Source organism: Peromyscus eremicus, chromosome 14 (genome assembly GCF_949786415.1).
Source record: "Peromyscus eremicus chromosome 14, PerEre_H2_v1, whole genome shotgun sequence".
Lineage (NCBI taxonomy): Eukaryota > Metazoa > Chordata > Mammalia > Rodentia > Cricetidae > Peromyscus > Peromyscus eremicus.
This window is the reverse complement of record NC_081430.1, coordinates 50,121,793-50,148,487: the sequence shown is the minus strand read 5'-3', so window position 1 is coordinate 50,148,487 and position 26,695 is coordinate 50,121,793. Positions and strand designations below refer to the sequence as shown.

General features: G+C 48.5%; 1 protein-coding gene across 2 annotated transcripts in view; it reads right to left on the bottom strand.

The window, feature by feature from the left end:
- Slc24a4 (solute carrier family 24 member 4) overlaps window positions 1-26,695 on the bottom strand; it is a 139,997-nt gene that overhangs the window by 30,546 nt on the left and 82,756 nt on the right. Inside the window, exons 3-11 of one of the 2 annotated variants that reach the window (XM_059279556.1) lie at window positions 21,015-21,091; window positions 18,279-18,353; window positions 15,279-15,363; window positions 14,596-14,699; window positions 13,780-13,854; window positions 10,487-10,512; window positions 8,609-8,662; window positions 6,848-6,990; window positions 2,473-2,642 (exon numbers count right to left, since the gene is read on the bottom strand). In XM_059279556.1, coding sequence (XP_059135539.1) covers window positions 2,473-2,642; window positions 6,848-6,990; window positions 8,609-8,662; window positions 10,487-10,512; window positions 13,780-13,854; window positions 14,596-14,699; window positions 15,279-15,363; window positions 18,279-18,353; window positions 21,015-21,091 — 809 coding nt within the window. The remainder of the gene's footprint in view (window positions 1-2,472; window positions 2,643-6,847; window positions 6,991-8,608; window positions 8,663-10,486; window positions 10,513-13,779; window positions 13,855-14,595; window positions 14,700-15,278; window positions 15,364-18,278; window positions 18,354-21,014; window positions 21,092-26,695) is intronic. The other variant, XM_059279557.1, reaches the window with a different exon arrangement.

The following is a 26,695-nucleotide window of genomic DNA, read 5'->3' as shown; positions in this document are numbered from 1 at the left end:
TGCCTTTAATCCCAGGAAGTGATGGAAGGGCAGAGAAAAGTATATGAGGCGTGAGGAAACAGGAACTAAAGCAGTTCAGCTGAGACTCTTTTGGATGAGGACTCAGAGGATTTCAGTCAGAGGATTCATGGAGTTGGTGAGGTAATAGGTGGTGGCTGTGGCTTGCTCTGCTTCTCTGATCTTTCAGCTTTCACCCCAATATCTGGCTCTGGGTTTTTTATTAAAAGACCATCTAAGATTCGAACAACAGTCCTTAAAGTTACTGCTTAGGCCCCAGGCACAACTCTCCAGTGCATGTGGATGAAATTTTTAAAATTGGCGGCATCCTGTTCAGGAACCTCAGACAGGAACTGAGGCCAAGGAGATTGAGAGGTTTAGTGGTGGGTATAAGATTAGAACTCACTTCCTTTCTCCTGAGCCCAGCCTCTGTGGCTCTCAGGCTGCCTTACAGAGCAGGGCAACGCCAGCAGTTGAAAACATTTGTGGCACCAACAGCTTGTATTCACAAGCTCATCAAAACCTGCTTCTCCGGCCTGGTGTGGTACACATAACTGTAAGATCAGTCCACAGAAGCTGAGGCAGGAGGATCTTGAGTTTCAGGCCAGCCTGGACCACACTGTGAAGTAAAGACTAGCCTAAATTTCTCAAACAAATCAACAACCTCAAATCCATGTGTGGTGAAAAACACTATAAAGCCACTGCCCAAGTCTTCTAGAGTTATTTATCACACCTCCAAAGCACCCTGGGGGCAATATTCTCATGCTTATGATAAATGGGCAGGATTCTATAAAATTTCCCTGAAATAAATTTCACTAACATAGACCAGAGTGATTTAAAGCCCAGAAAGGCATTTCCCTTGCTTAATGGACTTTCTACACATATGACACATTGAACCACAAATCAAAGCACAAGTGTCCCAAAGAGACACCCTTTAGTCACTGGGAAATAATGCTTTTGCAGACACCCATGTGCTAAGTTCTGTCCTCTGGTCACTGCGTGCTTCGGAGAATGAGTCTGGCAAGTGCTAGAATGCACTTAGAAAGGAAGGCCCAGAAACAAGTTAGGCTGCTGAGCAGCACACCATATTATCTTTGCAGTCTGGTTGAGTGATATCCAAGTTATGACTACTTTTTCCAAATGAGGAGACACCCAGAATGCCAGGTGTGAAGAGCAAATCCTCAGAGGCCATCTCCATTCACCAGTGTGGTGGTTTGAAGGCAAATGGCCCTCATAGACTTGTGTTCGGATGCTTGGTCCCCAGTTAGTGGAACTGTTTGGGAAGGATTAAGAGGTGTGGCTTTGTTGCAGGTGCATCACTGGGGATGGGCTTTGACTCCAAGAGTGTAGAAGTCTTAAAGAAAAGTGCTGGGTAGGGGGACTTTGGAGCTGGGTCCCCATAAGCTGTCCACTCCCCTGATGTTTTAGGAGGGAATCTGCCTCCAGGAGCTCCTGAGTCCTGCTGCTTCCCCTTTGTGCTGTGACTTGTGCCCCATGGCAAAAAAGATAAAAATGGCTGTTTAAAAAGCCCATACCAGCTAGGCATGCCTTTAATCCCAGCACTTGGGAGGCAGAGCCAGGTGGATCTCTGTGAGTTCGAGGCCAGCCTGGTCTACAGAGCAAGATCCAGGACAGGCACCAAAACTACACAGAGAAACCCTGTCTCAAAACAAAAAACAAAAACAAAAACAAAAAACAAAAACAAAAAGCCCATAGGCCCAGTCTGTCTGTCTGTCTCCCTCCTTCTGTCCGGCACATACCCCTGCCCACTGCTACTTGTGGATCGGATGTGAGCTCTCAGCTGCTTCTCTAGCACCATGCCTCCTTGCCTTCTGCCACACTCCCTGCCAGGATGCTGGACTAACCTTCTGACACTGTAAGCAAGCCCCCAATTAAATGCTTCCTTTTATAAATTGCCTTGGTCATGGTGAACAGCAATAGAACTCTAAGACAACTGGTGATTCTTCAAGGGTCATAATCCACAGAGAATGGGAGTGTGTTCATGCTTGGTTCCCTAATTAACACTGTGAAGAAACCACCCATACTTCAGGTTCCGCTTTCTCTAATTAGCTCAACTCTAGCAACGGACAAATAGTGAAATACCTCAGATGGGGGTTCCTCCACCTTCTGCTTAAACTTCCATGACAAGCTTCTGTAGGCCCCCACCCTTCCTTCCTCCCATGCCTGAGACTCTAGGCAGAGTCCTAAGGGGATAGGGCCCATGGAACTGCCAGACCCACCCAAGATCACTCACTTTCTGCTAGCCAGTGTGCCCAACCTTTTGACATGCACCATGGTCTTATCATCTGCAAAGTTCATGCTTGAGAACCATGCACTTGAGTTACAAAAAAAAAAAAAAAAAAAATTCATGTTTTAAGCAAGGTTACAATTATGTGCTGGGTTGCATTCATAGCCACTCTCCACCGCATGCAGTCTGAGGGTTACAGGTAGTACCCATGTGCTGGGTTAACTTACCTCATTAATTATGATCCTGCTGGCCATCCGTAGTCGGGTTCTGGGCCCAAACTTGTTGGTGATCATGATGCGCAGGCCAGCCTCAGGGAAGGTGAACTTGGGAGGGCTGGAGCTCATAATCTCATCCACCATCACCACAGGGGTCTTGCCATAGGGAAGTTTTTCCTTCACTGTAGACCACACCCCATGATCAGTGTTGAATCTTTGGAGGACAGTGCCCTAGTGATAGGGGCTAACTTCCCCTCATGGCCAACATCGTGGGGCTATGCTTGGCAGCTGGTAGCTACTCAGAGACTTGGCTTACTTTTGAAATACCCATGACTCAGCAAGTTAGACAGACCCAGCAGGTCCTTTGCTACCCATGTGCTACATCTGGCCCCTCTAATGGTTGGTGCCTGACTCTCTCAGATCCCTCTTTTCTGGGGTTCAGCCTTGCTGGCTGCAAGGGTCTTTCAGTGTCTTTCCTAGGACTCACTGGGATAGCCTTCCTATGCCATAGACAGGTCCCTGCACCTGTCACTCATGACCAAGTCAGGAACACCACCACCACCCTGATTTTCAGACACTTGGATGAAACTTTCCAAGTCAATGAGGGTCTTTAGGAGTGGGAAATGCTGGGAAACAGAGCACAGTGTCACTGTAACCTTTCCTGGGGTCCTTTTCTCTGTCTTGAAGTGAGTCATCTTCACTGCTACTGGGGTGGCTGCTTCCAATTTTGTTTCCCAGAAGGCAGGCAGGGTGGTCAAGGATTTGGCCCCAGGCCCTAAACTAGATGTCAGGGGTCCTACAAGGAGTCCATTGTCTGAGGACATGCAGCTATCTGGACTCAGTGTCTTAGATGAACCCTGACACCCTCCAAGTGGTTGGCTGCTCTCTCCAACTCGTTCCTTTCCCTTGGGAGACAGAACATAAGGCCCAGTCCTGTGCCTGTGCCCATAGGAGCTTGGCATGGCACTCCAGGTACCAGGGAAAGTAATCGAACCACTCACGAACACAGCACCTTGAAGCAAGTAGCATACCCCCTTGAAGGGGCTAAGAAAACAGGTATGTTCCTCTGCACCCATTACCAGATCCTGTGGCATCCAGCATGAAGAGTTGAGTGACCAAGGAGCAGGTTCAGAGGGCAAAGTCATGCAGAAGTTAATGGTATAAAAATGCACAAAATGCACAGCAAACAGCCCCATCCCCCACCCCACCCCCGCCCTAGCAAACACACTCACAAACACTACACCCCACACAGGCAGCAAGGCTCAGCAGACAGGAGGCAGGTGGATTAGAAATAGCCGGAGGCCCATGCGCCTGTCCAAGATGGACACTAACCTCCACAGAGGTGGACAGTGTGGGGCTTGGCTCACGGATTGTGTTTATTGCTTAAAAGCATGTGTTATGGCCAGGATGAGAACAGATTACTTACAATTTAGAAGAAGAGTTAAGGACACAGAGGCCGGCACAGATGGCCACAGGTGGGTTAGCGTGCGGCGGCAGAATCTGGGGGCAGAGCTCTTGCTGGTGATGGGGATGCCGGGGGTTACATGAAGGAGGGTGTTAGTAGCAGGCCCCTTTCACAGGGAGCCTCGATGCTCTGGGCTGCCAGAGGGAGGGGCACCAGCAAACCCCTGTAGCAGGTACTACGCTCCAATCTGTAGAACCAGCCTCATTACAGGTACCCCACGGAGAGCACTTGGCCTCAAAAGCTTGTGGAGCTGGTGAGGCAGGAGCCATGACCCCTGCCTCCCTTCCCCCCATCATGCCCAAGCTGAGAGTAGTAGGCCAGAGGGTACTCAACCACAAGATGCCTTCCAGGCATCGCCATCCAAGGCCTGGCATTGCCTTTCCCGTCTCTTTCTAAACTTAGGCTGTGTCTAACAGCAGGGCAGCTTGGAAGGGCCCCTTGGGAGCTTTCTGAGCTAGATCAACTTCATCCAGTATGGCAGCTGGTGGCCAGGCAGACTCGGCTGCAAGGCTGTGAACAAGGCCACCAGAGAACCAGTCAGGAGGCTGAAGCCATGAGCTGAGCTACATGGTGTCTAAGAATATTAAAGTACAAAAGGGCTTCTCCCTGCTTCTCCAAATAAGCTGAGCTTCAAGCTTTAGATTTTATATGAGAAATGCAGGGTTGGGGAGAGCAGGTTATTTCCTATTTATTCTTCCTAGAAGCTTGTGTGTGCCAGCCAAGCACCCTACCATTGAGTTACAAGCCCAGCCCAAGGGACTCCTTGAAACGTCAGGAGGCAATTCAGACATCCTCTTCTGGGGTGTGGCTGGGGAGCCACTTGCCAGGGGGCTGAGGATGGCAAAGGAAGTGATGTTATCTCCTGGCAACATTGTTAGACAACCAAAGTGGGAAGTCCTGGTCATCTCAGTCCTGGGGGGGTCACTGGGAGCTCTTCCTCCCACTCTATTCAGGGGAAATTATGTTGTAGTAACTTGCAAATGGTCCCAGGGAGCGTTTTTATAGTAAAGATCAGATACAACCCCTGAGTCTACATGTCTAGGTGGAGACCTCCCAAAACCTAGAAATCAAGGCCTGTACCTCATTATCTAACCTTCTGGGACCATTTCCTCCCACGGCCTCCCCTATAAATGCATCTGTTTAATAAGGGGTAAGAGACTCGCTTCTCCCTCAGTCCCAGTGCCTGGGCCAGCTCTGTGATCAGTCTTCCAACTTTCTAGAAGTTACCCTGGATGTAGAGATGGTGGTATTAAACCCATGAAGTCCTATTGTCTCTGAGCACAAAAGTGATGGAGAGTCACCACAGAGCTCCAGAAATGGGCCATGCATGTGGGCAGCAGGCTTGGGGAGCCTGGACTTCCTGGGAAAGTTCGAGCTGGGGATCCCAGGGTACTGGGAATGGCTCTCACAGGGTACTGGGGTTGGGCTTCACTGCCAGCCTCAGGACAGGAGGCAGCTCTTGGGCAGTTCATCAGGAAGTGGGCGTGTCCTGATTCTCCACTCAGATATTTCTTCTTTGCCAACCAGGTTCAAAGGACCTTCCGGTACCACTTATGTGCTGACCAGGGCAGCCTCTATCCTGCCAGACTTTGGGATCTGCAATGGGTACCCCCAGAGTCCCTGTGACTATGGAGGTTAAATCCCAAATCATGGCCAGTGTTGGAGCCTCCCCCTTAGTGGATGGTGTCCCACAACCTGCTCCCTGTGATGCCTGCTTGGAATTTAGGAAACACCATGTGTAACACCTTCATCTCCATGATATAGGCTTCCTTGGTTCTCTCCCTCATGGGTGTGCCTCCAGTGGCTAGAGTGGGTTCCCCTGAATTGAAAACCCTCTTTTGTCTCAATGGGTTTCCTCCTTCCACGTAGAAAGATGTGTCATTCAGTACAGTATCTGTGGCAAATGCCTTCCTCTTGGGAAAACCCAAGACAGGACAGGAGACACTTGTGCAAAACGTATCCGAGAGGAAACTTCTGCCTTGCTCTGCCCAGGACAGAGGCTGCAGAGGGCCGAGGAACACAGGTTCCTTAGCTACCAACATAGGCAAGGAGAACCTCTGAGATCACCCACTCTTGATATAACAAGCAAGTTAAAGACCCCTATGAAATGCTGAGACTTGCTTGGGGCATTGAAGAATAAGGGTGGAGGATGCCTGAAGTGGACCAAGGATGTCACATAGCTTTGGATTTCCTTTTCCTAACACAAGCACCATTCAGGCTTTAATGCTGGTCTAGATGGGACAGCTGTCCCATGGTGGGGGTGTTACCTGACAACTGGCTGGATTATTAAGAATTGAGGCTATTCCCAAGAAAGCAGCTCTCAGATCAAGAAAATTCAAAGGCTGTGATCAAGAAGACAGGGCGTGGCTCCAGAGGCTCCCAGTTCCCAGAGGATCCAGGGTAATGAAGCTGCTTTTAGGAGCGGGCCTGCAAGCAGGCCTCTGGGTTGGGCTGGGCTGCCTGTGAAGCTCTGAGGCTGTCCTTTTAGGTAAGAGTTCGCAAGCCTAGGAGTTGACACTTTTCAGGATGGATTTCTCAGGGACAAGGTCTGGTACTTGAGATGCACAGAGAGGCCTAGGTTCTGTCACTTAAGCTTCCTATTCTGGGCTTTTCTCTTGGGCAACAACATTGCATCTCTAAAGTCAATCAGGCTTCCCACCTGCCTCTGGAAGCATGGGAAAATGTCAATGATTTAATTCATGTTTTTTTCCTTTATAGGAATTTCCCCTTCTAGCCTTTCTTATTTAAGTGAATGTCAATCTGAGCAACATCTCAAATGTGGGTCTTCTTTTCTCATTTGGGGTTTGCATGACTAAAGGTTGATGGTAACGGTGTGAGTGTGTGTGTGTGTGTGTGTGTTCTGTGTGTCTATGTAAGAGTGGCTTCCACAAGGGTCCACAGCTCCTGTCTGCTCAGCCTTACCTTGCCCCAGCAATGGCACAGAAGGGTCGTCATAGCTACCGTCATAGAGGTCATTACCATCTTCCAGCTCGCTGCTGACTGGGTTACCATTTGCAATGCTCTTTTGTTTGGTTGTGAAAAACGTCTGCATCTTCATATTGTATCTGTGAGTCAGGTAAGGCAGGAGGTCAGAGCAGTGGAGTGGGGGATTCTCACCCTCCCAGGTGGGTGGGGTGCCAGGCATGCAGTGAACAGGGCATTGGGCATGGACGGAAACCAGGGAGGCTCTCTAATGGAGCTGAAGGGGTTTCTCGGCAGGAACGTTGGGATCATGTGTGGTCTGGAGGCACCTGCTTCTACTGGGCTATAGTGCCCTCCTGGGGGTGTCAGAAGCCTTACAGCCAAATGCATCTAATGCTTCGTATGAGCTTAGCCTAATAAAAGCAGTTCAGTCCAAGCAGCAGGACAGATGCACCATGCCTTTTCCCTCCCCCAAAAGCAACTGTTGCTCAAGTGGCTGCTTGGTGACCGTCTACCTCCCATGTCATTCATGGCCAGCACAGCCATCCCCTGAGAGAAGAGAGTGGCCCTCCATCTCTAAGCCTCTCTGCTGGTTGTTCACTAAAAAGCTGGTGATGGGCAGTCACTGAGGAATTCTCGAGCTGCTGGACACTTTAATTCTCCACTTTAGAAAACATGTTTTGTGAAATATTTATATAATACTATGTTTTATATAAAAGCGAGGACTCTCATAACACCCATGGTGTTGTCTTTTTAATTACATGAGAGAAGAGAAACCTGCATGTAGCTAGGCTCATGAGTATTCATAAGTAGTTATTTTTTGTTATAGTTATGTGCATATACACACATACGTATATATTATATACATATATATAATTTATCATTATAGTTATTTCCTATGTTCTAAGAACTCACTTTGATGATGTTGATTATATTTACTACTATACAATCATCACTAATAATTACCCAACTTTTTTTTATCATCCCAGCAGCAAGCCTACACCCACTAATCAGTCCTCATCACTCCAGCCTCTCACTGACCTCTAATCTATGTTGTCTCCACAGACTTGACCCTTTGGGATACCGTGTGAACACTGGATTATATCTAACATTGGCCTTTGGGTAATAGCCATTTTATATATACATTTGGTGAGTTTTTAAAGGTTCATCTGTACTAAGGCATGTGTCAGAATTTCATCTTTGAGGCTGTCTAGTCTTCCTTATGGGTTGTTTTAAGGTAGTTCAGACTCAAGCAGCTTCCCAAGTGGCTCAAGGTTTCCCAACCCAGAATACAGTGCTTGCACCCCCAGAATTATGAGTGGGGTTCTGTTGCCAGCATAAGCAGTGGCTCCGACAAGTGGCATCTGATAAACCCTGGGCAGAGGTTAAGTTGAGCCTTTTGAGAATGGTATTGTTACTAGGTTTATTGAAACAGCAAAAGAGTGGTTACCCTGACGCAGAGGAGTTGCCCAGAGCAGGGAGGGACACAGGCCTTTGCTGGGGATTCATTTTCAGAAAGCAGTGTCTATTTGCCCTACATCAACCACCCAACATTGTTCCCTAATCTGAGAATGGACTACACCAGTGTCTGAGCCAGTACCCCACCCTGGATGCCCTGAATGATGTACACTAGAGAATGAAGGCTTCCCCAAAGGAACTGGAAGATGGGATGGAGGATATTCCCTGTTCTGACCAAAGACATGAGTAGGATGTGAAGGAAAGGGTACCTCCAGGTCTCAAGGAAGGGGAGAGGCCACTTACTTCATGATAAGAATATAAAACACATACAAGATGATGAGCACCAGGCCTTCCCACCTTGGAGAGATAAAGGAGAGTGTGGTTAGAGTGCAGGAGGTCATGGTGCCCACAAGCTAGGGCTACATGGTCAAGATTAGTGGCAAGGTGGGATACCCTTGCTTTTCTGTCCCTGAAATTCAGGTGGGACATCCCAGCATAGAGATGTTTAATCATAGAGAGTCCTCTTGGTAACTGAGAGAAGGCTGGGTCTGGTTCTTCTCAATCATAGTGGTCTCCAGAACTCAGGAGAGCCCCACCCCCAGCTATCACTCCCAGATGCCAAATCCCATGGCCTTAGCCCTAAGAGAATGTAGGTCCACTCAAGAGTCTGTTCAGGGACGAGAGGCTATGGGAGCAGGCAGGAAAAAGCCCAACCCCTGGATGAGGGGCATGGTGGAGCACAGAAGCCTCTGGGGCCATCCACTAGCACAGTGTGGTACTGTCTTTTGGGAACGTTCTACCACTGCTGTCTTGTGGATATAGTCCAACCCCACAAGTTATGTGTGTGGGGAGTGGGGTTGAATCTGTGTTCACAAACTTGAGAAGCCACACAGTTTTTACTTCCCTGACAATGTGCTGAAGTCTCTGCATACTGAGCTTGGCCAGTCATTCTGGGAGCCCATCCTTTGCTAACATGCAGCCCATGGACCAGAAATGGACCTATAGATCATCTCAGAATGACTGTCCCAAGCCACCCACAGCTGAAGAAATTAGACCAGGGGTGGCCTTTAACTAGGGCTCTCTGGGTGCTGGGCATAAAGCTACTCTTGTCGAGCAATTGATGTTCTTAGTGGTCATCTGAGTGTATTCTCAGAAGTTGTCACCTATAGGATGCATATTCTGGACCATGTCAGTGACCAGGCAATTGTGTGGCATATGAACTGAGATGACAACATACCCCATGGAGGAGGGCAGAAGAATCAACTTATTCTTCAGAAGTTTGTACTTCATGAATTTCAATTAAGAAAGTCAATTCCAAAAATAAAAAAAAAAAGAAAGTCAATTCCTATTCAGTGTCACAAAGATGAGCAAGTCTTTGTATTTTCTTACAAAAATTATTTAAAAAAATTTGCTGGTTTTGGTGTGTATGCACGTGGTATACGTGTGTGTACATATACATATGTGCATACAGATGCACACCCACATGCACGTGAGGCCAAAGGTTGTTACTGGGCGGCTTCCCCAATCATTCTCCACTTTATTTTTTGAGACAGGGTCTCTTATCGAAACTGGAGCTCGCTGATTTGGCCAGACAGGATGGCAGAGAGCCCCTAGGGATCCGCCTGTCTCTGCCTCTCCGTGCTGGGATTAGGATGTGTGCTCCCATACCTGGCTTTTCATGTGGGTGCTGGGGATCTGAACTCAGATCCTCTCTGCTTGTGAGGCAGGTATTTCCCAGCTCCTTGATTTTTATAGTAAGACCTTCAAGTCCCCTGAGCTTGATTCTTCTACAAGTCATAAGGGAGGGATCTGCATGACATGCCTTTGTCTCGGTGGCATCTGAGACCCTATCCCTTACTCACTGCCTTGCCAGGGCACCTCTGCTTCCTCTCCCTCCCAGAAACAGACCCACAACCAGATCCTTCCTCACTCTTGCTTATCTTCACGTAAAGTATGATTGCCCTCATTAGTTTTATGTGTATCTTAATAGCAGCTGGGCAGGTACCTTAGGGGAAATGATTCTTGTCACTCTAATAGGACAAAGGCAAGGCTGGTTAGAATGATAGCCCCATCATTTCCATAAGCTAGCAAATCTATGTTTGCAAAAATAAATCTGAAAATGATTTGGTAACCAACTGGCAATTAACAACAACAACAACAACAAAAATGTTAAAAACTTACCACACAATTTCCTCATCGTATATGAACTAGAAAGCAAAGAAAACAAAGGGATACACTTATTACAAGGGAACATGTGCTTCTGCCCGCTGGCTCAGTGTGGTCATCCCAAGAGAGCTGGCCTGTATTTTCTTATAGCTCAGGTAGTTGCTGGGGCAGACCTGGCAGGAGCTTCCCCTGCTATGAGAACAGAGTTGCTAAAATTCAAGAGAATTCAGAGAAGACAGCTATACATCTATGCCTACATGTATGTCACACGTCTGTGGCTTTAGGGCTAGTTTTCTTAAAAAACAAAGAGTAACCAGCTGTCTAAATGAAGGCAGTGTGTGTGTGTGTGTGTGTGTGTGTGTGTGTGTGTGTGTGTGTGTGTAGGAGAAAAGTGGTAGAGGGACAACGATGTAATTCAACACATAGGCTAATCTTAAGTGCCAACTTGCCTGGCTTCAGGGTACCCAGATAGTTTGTAGAATATTATTTCTGGTGTGACTGTGAGGGTGTTCATGGAAGGGACTGGCATTAGAATCAGTGGACTGAGAAAGGAAGATCTACCTTCATTCATGATGGGTGGACACCATAAATTAGCTGAGGACTCAGATTAAAAAGGCCCGAGGATGGTCACTATGACCCCATTCCCTCGCCTTCCAGGTTCAGCCTTTTAACTCTACAACTTATACCAGTTGGTGCCATGGTTTCTCAAGCCCTTGGCCAGTTTACAGGTGGCATGGTCTAAGATCACTTGAGCCCATTCCTCAATACATCTCCATCCATTCATTCATCTGTCCTTCCACCCATCAGTCCATCTACCCATCTCTCAGTCTGTCCATCCACATCTACCTACTACTTCATCTATTGGTCTCATATTAGTTCTTTTTTTCTGCACAACCCCAACTAACATGCCTCCCATCCAGCATCTCTGAGACAAGACACAAATGAAGGATGCTCTGTGGCCAAGGGAAGGGGTGGACTCCACAGCCAAGTGTAGGAGGAGGTGGCAGGGACGCTCCCAACAACCTGACCATGGAAACAAAAGGGTCCCTACATATGGTACCAGAAGAGGTTAGGGGCTCTTATCTGGACTTGGGTCTACTGTCTGTTGCAATGGGCAGCACACACAGGCCCTGCTTTAGGAAGTCACTTCAAGCTCCCTAGTTAGACATCATTGGGAGCCTTTTGGACCCAAGGCTCTGAGGAAGGCCACTTGACAGAGGGAGAAGGAGAATCTGGGATGCTTTTACAGGGACAATTTTAGCTTATACAGCCCAGAGGAGGGCTACTGGTATTTACAGGCAATGACAGCAAGAATGTGAGGAGAACAAGACATGGAGACAGTTCTACACCATGAGGTTTTTTTTTTTTTCACATTTGGGATGAGAAATATATAATATATAAAATACATAGTAAATATGTTACAACAAATATCCAGGCAACAGAAAAACAATGACCTTGACTTTAACTCGACTGCACAAATCCAAGTGTTTAAAGTGAATATTTAATTCACAGTCAGGGAAATTTACAAAAACTGAAGAATGTTCCTGGGTCATTTTAGTGTTTTATGAGGAATAATTCATTATCTGGGGAATCACTTCAGAGGGGGGAGGGGGCCACCACCCCTGGGGTCAAGCCCCAAACACTGGCACCCGTCTGCTTCTGCAGTGGAGGGCTGGGAGAGTTTCTGGACGGGCAACAGATGACATCATTGAATATTCCAGGGACTTTCTGCCAAAATGATTACCAAAAGAACGTCAGGCTTTTATGAGTTATTTTTGTTGCCCATTTATGGTATGTTTAGGGTACTGTGGATTTATCTTTTGAAATTTCACATAGGTATCTTGTTTCCCCTCTCAATGTCATTTTCTGAGTGTGGTGGGCAGTTTCTGAGCTGGCCTTGGTAATCCTACTGATTATCCATGTTCCCTCTGAACACGGGGGGGGAGGGTGGGAGCTGCTGACTTGCCTCTGGCCATTTCCAAGGTGGAAGCCACAGCCTTTTGGTAACCTGACCTTCTCACCTCCTCACCTCTGTTGTGAGAGCAGGCACCTTGCAAGCTACACTGTGGGATGGCCTGCAAGGCCCTGAAGTTAGCTGACAGCTACCAGAGTGTTCCTGAAGAGGGTACTCACCTGACTGTGTGTCCTGAGACCCTTCTCTTCCTAGCTCAGCCACCTCCAGATTTCTCACTTGCGGGGTCACTGCTTGCTGTCCTAAGCTGTTAGGTTTGGGGACCCTTTTTTTTGACAGCACTCACTATAATAGCCAAGACCGGCCTGGGCCTCACATTCCTCTTGCCTTAGCTTCCCAGGTACTATACCTCTGGCCCTTGACTGCAGGTGCGCTCCACCCATGCCCAGCTTTGGAGGAATTTTGTTACAAAGCAGTAGATAACTAATATAAGGGGAGTCATACCCCTGGGTCTGGAAAGATAGAAAACTGTCACCCATGTCCTTGGAATCAGCATGCCACAGGCATCTGTCCTTGTGCTTCACTGTAGAGATCAAAACTGTTCCCCTCTGGATGGCACACACTTGACAGTGTGCGTCACTGTATGGGCCACAATGACCCCCAGCCCTTGGGATCTGAGGGAGTATATTCTACACTAACGGACCCCAGGGGTCTTCTTTTGGCTCCTCTGCCTTTTCACCCTTTCCCTTGCCCCTGGCTCCCAGCTGCCCCCTGTGATGGCTTTGAGGCTGCCCTCTCATGTGCTGCAGTGTCGGACCCAGAAACTTGCTTCTTCTTACTTACTTTGCAGTACTGAATCCAGGCCCTTCTTGCACACTCTAGGCAAGCACTCGGCCACTGAGCTACATCCACACATTTCTACAGTTTTCATTCTGAGATACGGTCGCCCCAAGTCGCCAAGGTTGATCATGTTCCTCCAGCCACAGTCTCCTGGTTATCTAGGTGATAACCCAGCTTGAAACCTGCTTCCTAGAAGCAGGTCTGAAGAATGGGTGGGTCTCAATGTAGGGTTGGGAGGGCCGCATGTGAGTTCACGCTTGAACTTCCACCCTATATATATATATTTTTCCCGAGGCTTTTAATCATCAAAATAGTCCTGGATTTAGTTGCATTATGCAGAGACCAAAGATGAGGTCTTCAGAAAGGGAGGTGTAGTGTGGGTAGAGGTGTGGGTAGAGGTGTGAGGGGCCCATGTGAACACAGAGAGGGGTCAACACATTCCATTGTTGCTGCTGTGACCTCTCTTCGTCATAGGGTCAAGAACAGACAGGCAGGCACCTGTGCCTTCGCAGGGCCCTGACCACCCAACACTTGGGGTGTTTTGGGGGTGACTCACCGCTATGAGCACGACGACAGAGAGTGTGTAATACACAGAGTCACGGCACACAGCCCACCATGTCAACCGCACCACCTGTCAGGGCAGAGACAAGTCATCAGCTGCCATTGCCTAGAGGCTGGGAATGCAGCCAGCTGCCCAGAGAGCTGAAGGATGGGCCTCGGGGTGCCTCCCCACCTACCTCCAGCTCTTGGATACAGCTGGGGAAGGCAACAGAACCAAATAAAGTTCTCAGGTGTGGGGAAACCAGAAACTGGCTCTAGTCCTCTGTGGTGGTGGCTAGGCACATTTCACAGCAGGAGCTGGCCATTGAGGTAGAGCAAGGAGCATCACCATGTCCTGTCAGCTGCCTACCTCTGTCACCCTGAGCAAGGTAGGGCCTTGCCATGATCTTCTGCTGTGAGGCAAGCCTAACATTCCCTGAGACTCTGACCTCCTGCCAAATGGGTTCCGACCACAGTTAGCCTTGTGCCTGCAGAGGAGGCAAGCAGCCCAGATGGCTCTAAGACCTCACTCCAACCAGGGTCCAAGGAGACCCTTCTTAAGTAGCTGTTGCTGTTGCATAAGTGCCCACCATAAACTGGCCAGGTCCACCAACATGGCTCTAGCCTTTCATGCTCTCAAGCTGGTGGAAGGGAAGGAGTGTCAAGGTCACTGCATAGGGGAGGACATGGGTTCAGAGGAGAATGTAGATAAATGATATGACCAGGCTCATCAGGGTGTCCCCATTGCCACCTTGCCAACCATCTCAGGAGAAGCTCACCCCCATCCTACAGGGTACTGGTTAGGCAGGCAAAGAAAAAAAAATCTACTGACCTGTCCAGCAAAGAGTCCACACACTCCAATGATACATAGGATGTTGAACACAGCAGAGCCCACAATAGTCCCCACACCGACATCTCCATGGGTAATGAACACACCTGGAATAAGATAATGGCCAAGCCAGACAGTGGGGCCCTGGGAACCTGCTATTCCCATGCACTTATGTTTTGCCATTCAATCAAATTAAATGTATCATCGTCATTATATGTATGGTGTGTGTGTGTGTGTGTGTGTGTGTGTGTGTGTGTGTGTGTGTGTATACATGTGTATACATGTATACATGTGTGGTAGTCAGAGGACAATTTTCAGTAGTGGGTTCCCTCCTTGGGTTTAGGGGATTGAACTCAAGCCTTCAGGCTTGCATGCTAAGCACTTTTACTGGCTGAGCCATCCCATGTTTTTAAATAACTTTATTGAGACATAATTAACATGTCTAGTGACGCAGTCCAGCAGTTTGGCAGATCCACAAAATTTTACAACCAAAGCCATAATCTAGTTTTAGAACACTGTCATCTCATAAGAAGCCCAGTGCCCATTAGGATCCCACACTCTAAGAAACCACCAATCTACTTCCTGCCCCTCTGACTCCTTGGGCTTACAGGTAGGGAAACTGAGTCTCACCGGGCAGCAAGGCATGGCTCTCTCTGCACTGTGTCCTAGCTGTCTGGTGTCCTTACCAATGACAGAAGCAAACAGCTCTGGTGTTGAGCTTCCTGCAGCCATGAAGGTGGCACCAGCCACATCTTCACTCAGATGAAGTTTCTGAAACAGAGAGAACACAGGCGACTGGGGTGTGACAGGGTGGAGTGGACACAGCCACTGCGCTGGTGGGCAGCAAAAAAGCTCTCAGTGGCCCGGTGCTGGTCTGAGCCCAGCTTTGCAGCCATGGCCTCTCCTCCAGAAGCACACACCCTATGCCGTCTGACAGACTTCAATTCTCCCTTTCCCTCCTGACTCATCTGTCTGTTCTTCATTCTCTACACTCTTAGATCCCTGTCCACGACTCTTGAGGAAGTCTTCCCAGCATTCTCAGAGTCAGCCACACCCTCTCAGACCCCATCTGTTTTACCCTCATTGAATAGATTCTGTGATGAGGGTCTGCAGTACACACGCTCACCTTCCCCTCTGGACCACCAAGGTAGAGCTGGCATTTGCCACCTGTGGGTCCTTAGAGCCTAGAACAGGTTGGAGTCTGCAGTGGTGTACAATGAAGGTCTCGAAGCTGTCCTGAGGCTGTGGGATCTGGACCCCAAAACATGACTGGTTCCTACATTCTGGATGCTGCTCCATGGCAAGCCCAGTACCCAGACAGAGTCTCAGACACCCGGAGGGCCTGTTCCCAGGATTGAGCTGGCATGGGACAAGGTTAGGAACTTTTTGTATGAGTCCATGCTGCTCAGCAAGGCCATATTCCGGCCATGGAGGCCCATCATCTGATCCAAAATGGAAGACAGGGGACCCCTAGGTAGCCCTAGGTGGTCTGGGCTCTGGAGTCCTGCAGGAAATTTGGGGCCAGCATCTTCTCCCCAGTGGTCAGCTAGCTACAGAAGGGTCAGAGCTCTGGTCTCAATACAGACTAAGGACCTAGCACTGCTCCACAAGTCCACCCACCTCAATGCCACCCAAGGGAAGTCTGCAGAGGAGGCAGGTGCCCCACCTAGCATCTGCAGCCACTTCTGCAGGATGGTGCCATGCTGCCTGCTGTTCTGTCACTCCCTGGCCTTGGCCTGCACCTTTCTTCTCCATAGAATCCTTTCTTCTCTGCTTGCTGAAAATACTCCCAGCTTCCCCAGCCTGGACAAATGCCATCTCCTCCAGGAAGCCCTCCTAGGCCTCTACCCAACAGTGACCTTCCCGCCCTCTCGATTCCTTGTCATCAAAGGTCCTTAAAGGAGGACTAAGCCCAGCACCCTATTCATCCTCCTGTCCTTCTGGCCACAGGCAACCCTGACAGCACCTGGCAACCTCAGTATTTGTAGCCCTAGCCTGTTTTCATGGCTTTCTCTCAACCTCAGAGGGCAAAGAGGCCCCCAATCCTACGCTGTGGTTTTCCAAAGCTATCAGCCTAGGAGGGGCCTGGATGTGTGCTCAGTGTACGTTAGTCTGACACAAGGTATTTCCCAAAAGGCTCCTGGGGTAAAGGCTTGGTTCCCAGTGCAGCGGGTGTTCCGAGCTGGGCTTTGGGAAGTGACTGGATCACATGGGCCCTGACCTCATCCGTGGATTAAGTCACCAGTGAAGTCATAGTTTTGATGCTATGATCTGAAGGCACTGGAAACTTTTGAAGGTGGGACCTTGAGAAAAAAGTGGGCCACTAGGAATGCGTTCTTGGGGTAGTGATTTTCTTCAACATCTGCCTGTCTGCTTCTGGCCACCAAGAGGGGAGTAGCTTTGTTCTATCAACCCCCCCTGGCATGGTGTCAGCCTCATTACAGCCTAGAAACAATGTAGCTAGCTGACCGTGGACTTAAACTCCTGAAATCAGTGAGCTTAATAAAGTATCTTCTTCCTTAAACTAGTATATCAGGTAGCTTGTCAGAGACGAAGATTTAACTCACGTAAGTTAGGACCCATGGCTGCATATTTTTCCCAGGTGAGGGCAGCTTCCAGAGTAGCCACAGCACCCTTGCAGGAACCACTGTCCCCCACAGCCTCCATCCTAGGGGCCCTGAGATAAAGCCCTCTACACTAACCTCCCATGTTCCGTGTGTGTGTGTGGGGGGGACGACAGGGAAGGGGAAGCCTGGAATACTTCTGCCAGCTCACAATTTGGGGAACTCAGGTTCTAAAGCAGCCATTCCCTACTGGGAATGTACTGTGCCCAGAAACAAGCTGAGCTGAAGGCAGGCATCTGTCCCTAAGAGCCATCTGTCCCCATCCTGACACTATGACCCCAAAGAGCTGGGCAAGGGGTGGCAAGTCCCCAAGGGGCTGCACATGGCAAATGCCCCAAACCAAAGTTTTTTTCCTACTTGGTTAGACGCTACAAGAAAGGCACAGCACAGAGGGGCCTGGGGTCTTGCACGTGGGAAAGGGAAGATGAATGAACAAAATAGCTAAAGGGAGAACATGCTGTAAACGGGGGACAGAGAGGACTCCTGTCACCATGGCTTACTGTTCACCCAGGGGAGCACTTAGGGAACGCGGGTCCCCTTGGGGACTGCCGGCCATGTTTTATGGGAAATGTGCCAATGCAGTCACAGGCTTGCCTGTTCCCTTGCTAGCCAGATTCGGCTCACACCCCATGGCTTCTAGAACAGTGGTTCTCAACCCGTGGGTCGTGACCCCTTGGCTCCCATATCAGATATTTACATTACGATTCATAACAGTAGCAAAATTATGGTTATGAGGTAGCAACAAAAATAATTTTATGGTTGGGGGTCACTACAACATGAGGAACTGTATTAAAGTGTCAAAACTTTAGGAAGGTTGAAAACCACTGTTTCTAGAGTATGATGGCCCGGAGGGTGACTTCACAGAGCCCATGGCTTCTGCTGAGCTTTGGGATAGGACGTCATGACTGACATTGATTGGCTGTGGCACTAGGCAGCTATATGATGGTCTTCTCTACCAGAGTGCATCTGTCCTATCCCAGCCTTCCTGTCCTTGTCATCTATATGACAGACATCTCTAGTCACCCAGGGCTTTGTGGAGGGTTCCAGGTCCTTTGCACGTACCTCACAGATCTTCTCTAGGGATGGGACAAAGAAGTCATCACACACGATGGCCAGGGCGTAGAACATGTAGAGGGCCTGTGAAGGGAAAGCTGGTTTCAGGGAAGGTCCTTTATACCCACACCAGGCAGAAGCACAAGTGGACAGTACCAGCAACTGAGAATTATTCTCCCCATATCCTCCCTGACAGACAAGGAAACTGAGGCCTAGAGAAGGGAAACAGAATTCTGAGCAGCAGACAGTCATAAGTCCAGGCCACACAGTCCTGTGTTTTCCCTCAGCATTGTCACAGAAATACAGATCTGGAGCTGGGCAGGGCAGTGCATCCCTGTAGTCTCAGCCCTCAGGATGCTACAGTAGGAAGATTGCAAATTCCAGGCTAGCCTGGGCTACCTAGTGAGATCCTATTTCAAAAAAATAAAAGAGAGGAGCTGGGAAGACGGCTCAGTTGACCAAGTGCTTGCTGTATAAACATAGGGAGCTGAGTTCGGATACCCAGCACCTATGTAAAAAGTGGGTGCAGTGGCACGCGCCTGTAACCCCAGCACTGGGGAGGTAGGGACAGGAGAACTCTTGGAGTTTACTGAACAACTGCTCTAGCTGAATTGGTAAGCCCAGGTCCAGTGAGAGATGCTATCTCAAAAAATAAGGTGAAACCCAACTGAGTAGAACATCCGATATAGAACTCTGGCCTCCATAACCATGTGTGTGCACATGTATACATGCATGACGTGCACACACAAACACATACATGCCGCAAGAGAGGGGGAGACAGGGAGAGAGAAAAGGAGGGAGGAAGGAGGGAGGGAGGGAGGGAGAAAGAGAGAGAGAGAGAGAGAGAGAGAGAGAGAGAGAGACCCACTAATATACACACATGAAGTGGTGGAGAGGGAGGGAGTCATATTTTAGCTTCTGTAGGTCAAATGGTCTCTGCTATATACTACCCCTGCTCTTATAGAACCAAAGCAGCCCTGGAATGGGTGTGCATGTGTTCTAATAAAACTTTATTCATACAATCAAGTAATGGTCTGGGTTCAGTCCTCCAGTCTTAGCTTGGTAATTACCATTCTGAAGGGTTCTTGCCAAATTTCTGAGGTACTGACCCTCAGGTTCAAACATAAAGGTTTTGTTTATGGGGCAGAGCCACAGAACTATAGGGAAAACCAGCCGAATTTACATCTCCTAGTAAAAGGGGATGGAATGTGAATGCCAGGATGTCTGGAAGATAATAACACCATCCTAGAAATAATACACAGGCCCGCAGTTCAAAATTTGCCCACAATCCCCATTCTAACTGCCACTTTCATTAGTGGTTTATCGTGCCAATCACAACTTCACTCGTTCGTCATCTTACGTCCTTGTTCTCCAGCAGAGAATTAAATTACCTCTAGAAAAGACTAGTGGTTGACCGAATTTAAATTTATAAGCAGTGCTGAGTAGCCCAACTGCTGAACGGGAGGAAATTTGCTGGGGCTGATTTGAAGGAGGAAAAAAAAAAAAAGCCAACTATGACCCGCTTCACTTTCTGGCAATCATTCAACAGAGTCTTCTACTGGTTCCCACAAGGGCCAGAAAGCAGTTTGGGCTCTGGAGACCATGAACTTCAATGCAGCTTTGCAGTCCTGCCGCTGAAGCTCAAAAGCAGAACCTGGGTGGCGGCGGCACATGCCTGTACTCCCAGCACTCAGGAGGCAGAAGCAGATGGATCTCTGTGAGTTCAAGGCAGCCACAGAGATCACAGCAATGAACGGAGTGGCTGTGTTGTAACAAAGAACTTTACTGATGAAGGGGCTGGGGCTGGCTCGTTTAGTAGACTGCTTGCCTAGCATACACAAGGCCAGGGGTTTAATCCTCAGTATGACATAAACTGGACAAAGTGGCACACCCCTATAACCTCAGCACTTGGGAGATGCATGAGAAAAGGTGGGTCGGGGGAGCAGATCAGAAGTTTTTGGTCATCCTCAGCTACACAGTAGATTTGAGGCCAGCCTTGATACAGGAGATGCTATCTCAAATAAACACATAAATAAATAAATCAACAAATCTTTGTAGAAATAGGCAGGGGTGAAATACTTTGGGCTTGACTTCCTCATTCCCACTTAAGTTGCCACTGAACTCTACTGTCTGCCATCAGGGTTTGTCTGAATATGGAGAGGAGATGGCTATGGCCAACCACCCTGAATGTGCTGGATGATCTCTGAATGTAAAGGAGAATGAGAAATGTGGCAAAGAGATAGATATCAACTAGAGTTGATATCTAGTCCTGATGTGTACATGGGGGCCATCACCCCTATTTTATGAAAGTAGAAAATGAGGCACAGGAAAAGAACCAAGTCCTTGTGCTAGGAGTGGAGACACTGGGCAAGTCATCTGACATTTAAGAAACACCTCTTGTTGGGCAAGATAGCCTAGTGTCTAGTCTCTTCCCAGGCTGTTGCAAGGATTAAAGAAGAGTTCAGATACTCTATGGCAGTTGTTCTCAACCTGTGGGTCACGACTCCCTTGGGGGTTCCATATCAGATATTTACATCATGATTCACAACAGTAGCAAAATTAGTTATGAAGTAGTAACAAAATGTGTTTATGGTGGGGGGGGGGTTCACCATAACATGAGAAAACGTATTAAAATGTCACAGCATTAGGAAGGTTGGGAACCACTGCTCTATGGTCATTATACACTGTACAGATGGCGTTCCTGCGCCAGAAGATTAGTGGCTTCTGGCCCCTGAGGACACTTACACCGAGGATGTGAAGCAGGACAGCGCCATGCTGTCGCTCTTTGTTGGAGAACAGGTCTGTGGGGAACTCGTGAATCGCTGGAAGAGAAAAGGAGACAGCAGGGTGTTAGGTAGCAGGCACCATCAGCAAACCCACCTGAGAACCACAGTCCACCAAGCAGCTCAGGACTCCCTGGTTTCAGACTAACTGACCAGGGGGAGGCCGGCTGGATCTCAGTGTGGGGCAGACCGGTGCTTTTAGGAGAATGCTGGTTGCTGGATTAGTCACAGATATCACAATACTGAAGAGCTGATTGGGATTTAGATCTGCCTTGGGTCCTGAAAGAGAGTATAATGCACTTCGCGCACACCGGGACAGCTGCAGTCAGAAAGACAGACACTGCTGGTGGAATGAGAAATAGGGTGGCTTTTGAAGCTCTCCAGACAATGACACAATTTGCCCAGAGACAACTCATCTGCCTCAGAATGCCCACAGCCAGTGGAGGAATGGTCCCTTCTCATTGTGGGTTATCCCATGCTACTGGGATGCTGTCACAATTGCCATCCCTCAGGTATCTGGAAAGATAGCTGGTCCACAGCAGGCACTCAATAGATGTCCTAGACAGAAATCCTGCTCTGTAAATACAACATGGCCCTAAGCTCCGAAAGCGAATGGTATAAAATCTCACTTTTCAACATCAGATTCCCTTGATGAGAAACTGAATCTGGCAGCTATCCAGGCACCAGAGAGCCTGCCCACTTTGAAGCAAGAAGTACTTAAAGAAAAATGTCTTCATTCCTTTCTTTATATTTTAATTTTCTAATCAAACTTCTTATTAAAGAATTACAGCTACCGCATCAAGGGCCTGCATCTGCTACTTGGAGATGGAGAATTATAGAGGAAGAGACTCCACATCCCTGTGGCTGGGATTCTGTTTCCAGAACCTCTGGGACTTTGCAGCATGGATCCTCAGCCAGTGGTTCTGCCCAGAGCTTTCAAGACATTTCCTCATTCTCAAGGCAGTGTGAGGAGAGCTGGCAATTTACACAATCCTGGGGGCATCTTTGAGAATGAGAATAAATCTCTGCTTTTCAGAGGTGGAGGGCATGTCATCTGGCCTCCAGCCAGGATGGAGCTGTGGGTTATATAAATCACTTTGTCCCTGGTACGACTAGACTTTTCATACAGTTTTGCTGCCTTCCCCGCACCCCTAAGTGCATGCTGGAAGGCTGCAGGGTACAGTGAATGTCATCCGTAGTCTTAATTTTGGCAGTGAATCAGTAGGTGACCTGTAGAGCTCCCAGCTACTACGGGCCCCCTATTCTCACGCCCACCCAAAGCTTTTCACACATTGGGATATAGGTGCTGAGATATACATGTACCAGCCTCAGAGAGAGAAGTGACTGGGTGACAGAATCCAAGACTCTGGATTCAGGGCCTCAGGTTCATCTACTTTGGTGTTTTGAGTAAGAAATGTCCCCCACTGGTGCTGGCATTTGAATGTTTGGTCCCTGGTTGGTCTGTTTAGGGAGCTTTGGGAGGTGCAGTTTTGCTGGAGGAAGGACGTCATGGCGGATGGGCTCACTGCTTCATACTTGTTGGTGAGATGTGATCTCTCTGCTTCCTGCTCCGGCCACCATGCTTGCCTGCTGCCATGCCTCCCTAACCGTGATGGAGCCTTATCCCTTTTATCCTTCTGTAGGTTGCCTTTAGTCATGATGTTCTGTCACAGCAACAGAAAAGAAACTAACTAATCCACCTACCCATGGGCTGTGGTTGAGTCACCTAACCTCGAGGGCCCTCTGCTTCTTCAGTGACAATCTGCTGTGAAAACACAAGGCTGGGTGAATATGTACGGCACTCCTTGGCTTGGACAGCAAAGGCTTCAGTGGGTAGAGGGCCGTACCGCCCCTCCCAGTTGGCTACTGTACCAGCACATTCTGTCCCCATGGCTGCAGGTGATGTGCATCCTTGGTTTGTGAAAGTAAGAGAGACAATAAAACGGTTTTGGCAGCGGGGGTGGGGCGTGGGGGGGTGGGGGGGCATGACTAAAGACAATGAGAGTAAGCCACAGACTGTAACAGGCCACAGGAGAACCCGCCTGCTGGAGCAGTGTCACCCCAGGTCCCTGAGGAAACCTCTCTCTCTTTCCGAACCCTGCCAGGATGAGGAGCACCCAGACCATGTTCAAGTGTGTGAGGCTTGCAGGTCTGAGAGGACTCATTGCACCCCCCACCCTGCTCAGATCCACCCCAGGGAGGAGGGAGGGATCAGCAGGGCACACACATGGCTTTTGAGGTCACACCTAAGCTTTTAAGCTGCAGAAATCCCTGGTGGCAGGTGTGGGGGGAGGAGAGATTTGTCTGCAGGCCCTGCAGCAGGCCCCCAAAGCTCAGGGAAGTAGGATGATGCCAGCATCTCCAGAGCCCAGGAGGAGGAGGAGGAAGGAGCCAGGAAGGCAACGTGATGAAAGGCAGCCTACCCTTTGGACCTTGGGCCCAGAAGGACTTGTCTCTCACTCCTGATTCTGGACATACTTGGGCATCCTTATACATAGTATCTCCCCATTTTGCACTCTGCTTTGGCGTATATGCAAAGCTTAGGACATCTGGAGAGATCTCTCCTGCTACCTACCTTTGTGAGCATTAAAAGGGAGACCCTATGGGCCCTGGGTCAATTAATACCCACAATTCCTTCAGCACCTACACACTGCCACTTGAAGTCCCCATGGAACACTTTAGCATGGGGGACACAGAAAGCTACTGGGTGATTTTCCTGCCAGCATAGTCCTTTTCAAGCTATACTTTTGCCAGTGGTGCTGCTCATCCAAATGTATAAATTTATTCAGCGGGCATTTCCAGAGCGCCCACTCAGTGAACCTGTACTCTGGGAAATGCTGAATACTAGACTGTGTATTTTGAGCCTCCTTGAATACAGCGACTGCATCTTAGAGGGTGACCCGATTTTCAGAGACCACCAAAGCTATTGAGAAAGCAGAAGCCTATTAATGTGAGAATACCCCTATCCTGAAAGAACAGAAGTCCCTCCAGTATTTACTCCACACCAAAGGTTAAGCAGAGTGCTGAGTCTCAGGCATCTGCCCCCGTGGCAAAACTGGCTCAGTGCATGGGACAAGCTAACAACTGCCTGTTTTAGTTAGGGATTCTATTGTTATGAAGAGACATCATGACCATGGCAACTTTTATAAAGAAAACCATTTAACTGGGGCTGGCTTACAGTTTCAGAGGTTTAGGCTATTATCGTCATGGCAGGAAGCATGGCAGCATGCGGCACACATGGTGCTAGAGAGGTAGCTGGGAGTTCTACATCTTGATCGGCAGGCAACAGGAAGTGAACTGTCTACCACACTAGGCACAGCTTGAGCATATGAGACCTCAAAGCCTTCCCTCCTCTACTCGCCTGTAGTGACATACTTCCTTCAACAAGGCCAGACCTACTCCAACAAGGCCACGCCTCCTAATGGTGTCACTCCCTATAGGCCAAGCATTCAAGCCCAAGTCTATGGGGGCCATACCTATTCAAACCACTACACTGAGCAATGGTGAAAGGCCTCTGGGACAGTGACCAATGGGTTGAGCAAGCCACCACTGACTTGGGGGAAGTGGAGGACATGAAGTGAATCCACAGAAAGGGCACCCATGTTAAGGCCTGAAGATCACATTGCCAAGAAAGCCCTAATCTCCCAGACAATCCCAAGAAACTCATCATTCCCACTTACTGATGAACAACCTAGCCTGCAAGGCTAAAGGAGTCACCTACAGCCACACAACCACAATAGTGGACAGGTGAAGAACTTGAGATGAAGCTCAACCAACATGTGGCTTTCCTCAGCTGAGTATCTTCTCTATAACAGGCATACTTCTGAGGGACAAGGCCTCTTATCTGAGGGGCAGGCTCTGTTTTCTGGGATCTTAAAAGGCCATGACAAGAGATTATGCTCCTGGAAAGAGAGATATGCCTGGCATCTCGCTGGTCAAGTTCCTCTGCAGCCCACAATCCACTACAAATTCCACAGATCCAGGGGAAAGCCAGCATGTGTGGTGATATTTTAATTGTCCTGAAATGTGATTTTGTTTGTATGTTAATAAAGTTTGCCTGGAGATCAGAGGTCATTAGCGAGCCAATCACATAGTAGGCAGAGTCTCTGTGTGGTCAAGGACACAGCCAAGCATGGTGACACAAACCTTTAATCCCAGTATCAACCATAGAGACTTGGAGGTCTGTATAGACAGGCAGTGACAAGGAAGTCATGTGGTTGGGTTTAGAGCCAATGAGAAGGCAGAACAGAAAGGCAATAAAAAGACAAGTCACACAGGAAAAAAAAAAAAAAACTCTCTCCGGGGAAGCGATGTCAGCCAGTGGTAAGCTAAAGGTGGTCTTGGCTCTTTGCTAGTGCTCGGATCTCTTGGGCTTTTAACTCTGTATTTGACTCCGTGTTTCTTATTTAATAAGACTGTTTAGAAATTCGTCTACAAGCATGGGTATTCTTCAGTCTCCTTAGAACCTTTGACAGAACTGACTGCTGCTCAGGCGGGGTAGATGGCTCCGTAAGTAAGTACTTGGTGTACAAGCATGAGGACCTGAATTCAAATTCCCAGCACCCACGTGAAAGGTGAGGTATGACAGCGCATGCCTGTAGTCCCAGCATGGATAGAGGTGGATCTCTGGGGTTTGCAGGCCAGCTTGACCAGTTATAACAGTGAGCTTCAGGTTGAGTAAGAGACTATGTTTCAAAAAAGCAAGGTGGAGGGCTAGAGAGATAGCTCAGTGGTTAAGAGCATAGACTGCTTTTCCAGAGGATCTGGGTTTGATCCCAGCCCCTACACTGTAGCTAACCATCTGTAACTAAAGTTCCAGGGGATCTGACACCCTCTTCTGGCTTCCATGAGCACCAGGTACACATGTGGTGTGCAGACATACGTGTAGGCAAAACACCCACCCACCCATGTAAAAAAATAAATCTCAAAAGATAAAAAAAACAAGGCAGAAAGCAATGGAGGAAGATACATATGTGTGTGTCATCCACCCATCCATCCATCATTCATCTATCTGCCTGTCCACCCACTCATCCATCTCTCCATCCATCCACCCATCCACCCACCTATCCATCCATCTACCCATCATCCAGTCAGCTATCTCTCCATTTTCTATATGATAAAGTCTCTATTTTGTGGCGTGTAGTTCTCTGAGTTTTAGAAATGTGTGAGGTCATGCATATATCCAACATCACACTCCAAGACAAAATAGTTCCATCATCCCCAAAGTCCCTTGTGCTGAATATTTATAATCAATACCTCCCTAGTCCCCAAATCCTGGCCACTAGGGGTTATTATGTGCCCTTTACAGAAGGTCCTATCAATGGAGTCTTATTACAGAAAACCTTTTCAGTCAGCATCTTTCACTTAGCAAAATGCTTGAAGAGACATCCATCTTGTATGCTCCACCTCTTCGGACTTCCTTGTTTAGTTTCTTTGACCCTCTTGCTCCTCTCTCATCTCCCTTGGCTGGGTCCATGTCCATGGCAGGACCCCTGAATGCTGTGTTCTTAGGGCCTCCTCCCTGTCTTCTCTTCTCTCTGCTCATTCTCTGTGGTTTTGTTTTTCTAATCTCTACAGACACCTCCCAAATTTCAACATTGCCAAGCAGCCGTTGTCACACAACCCTCGGCAATCATATAGGCA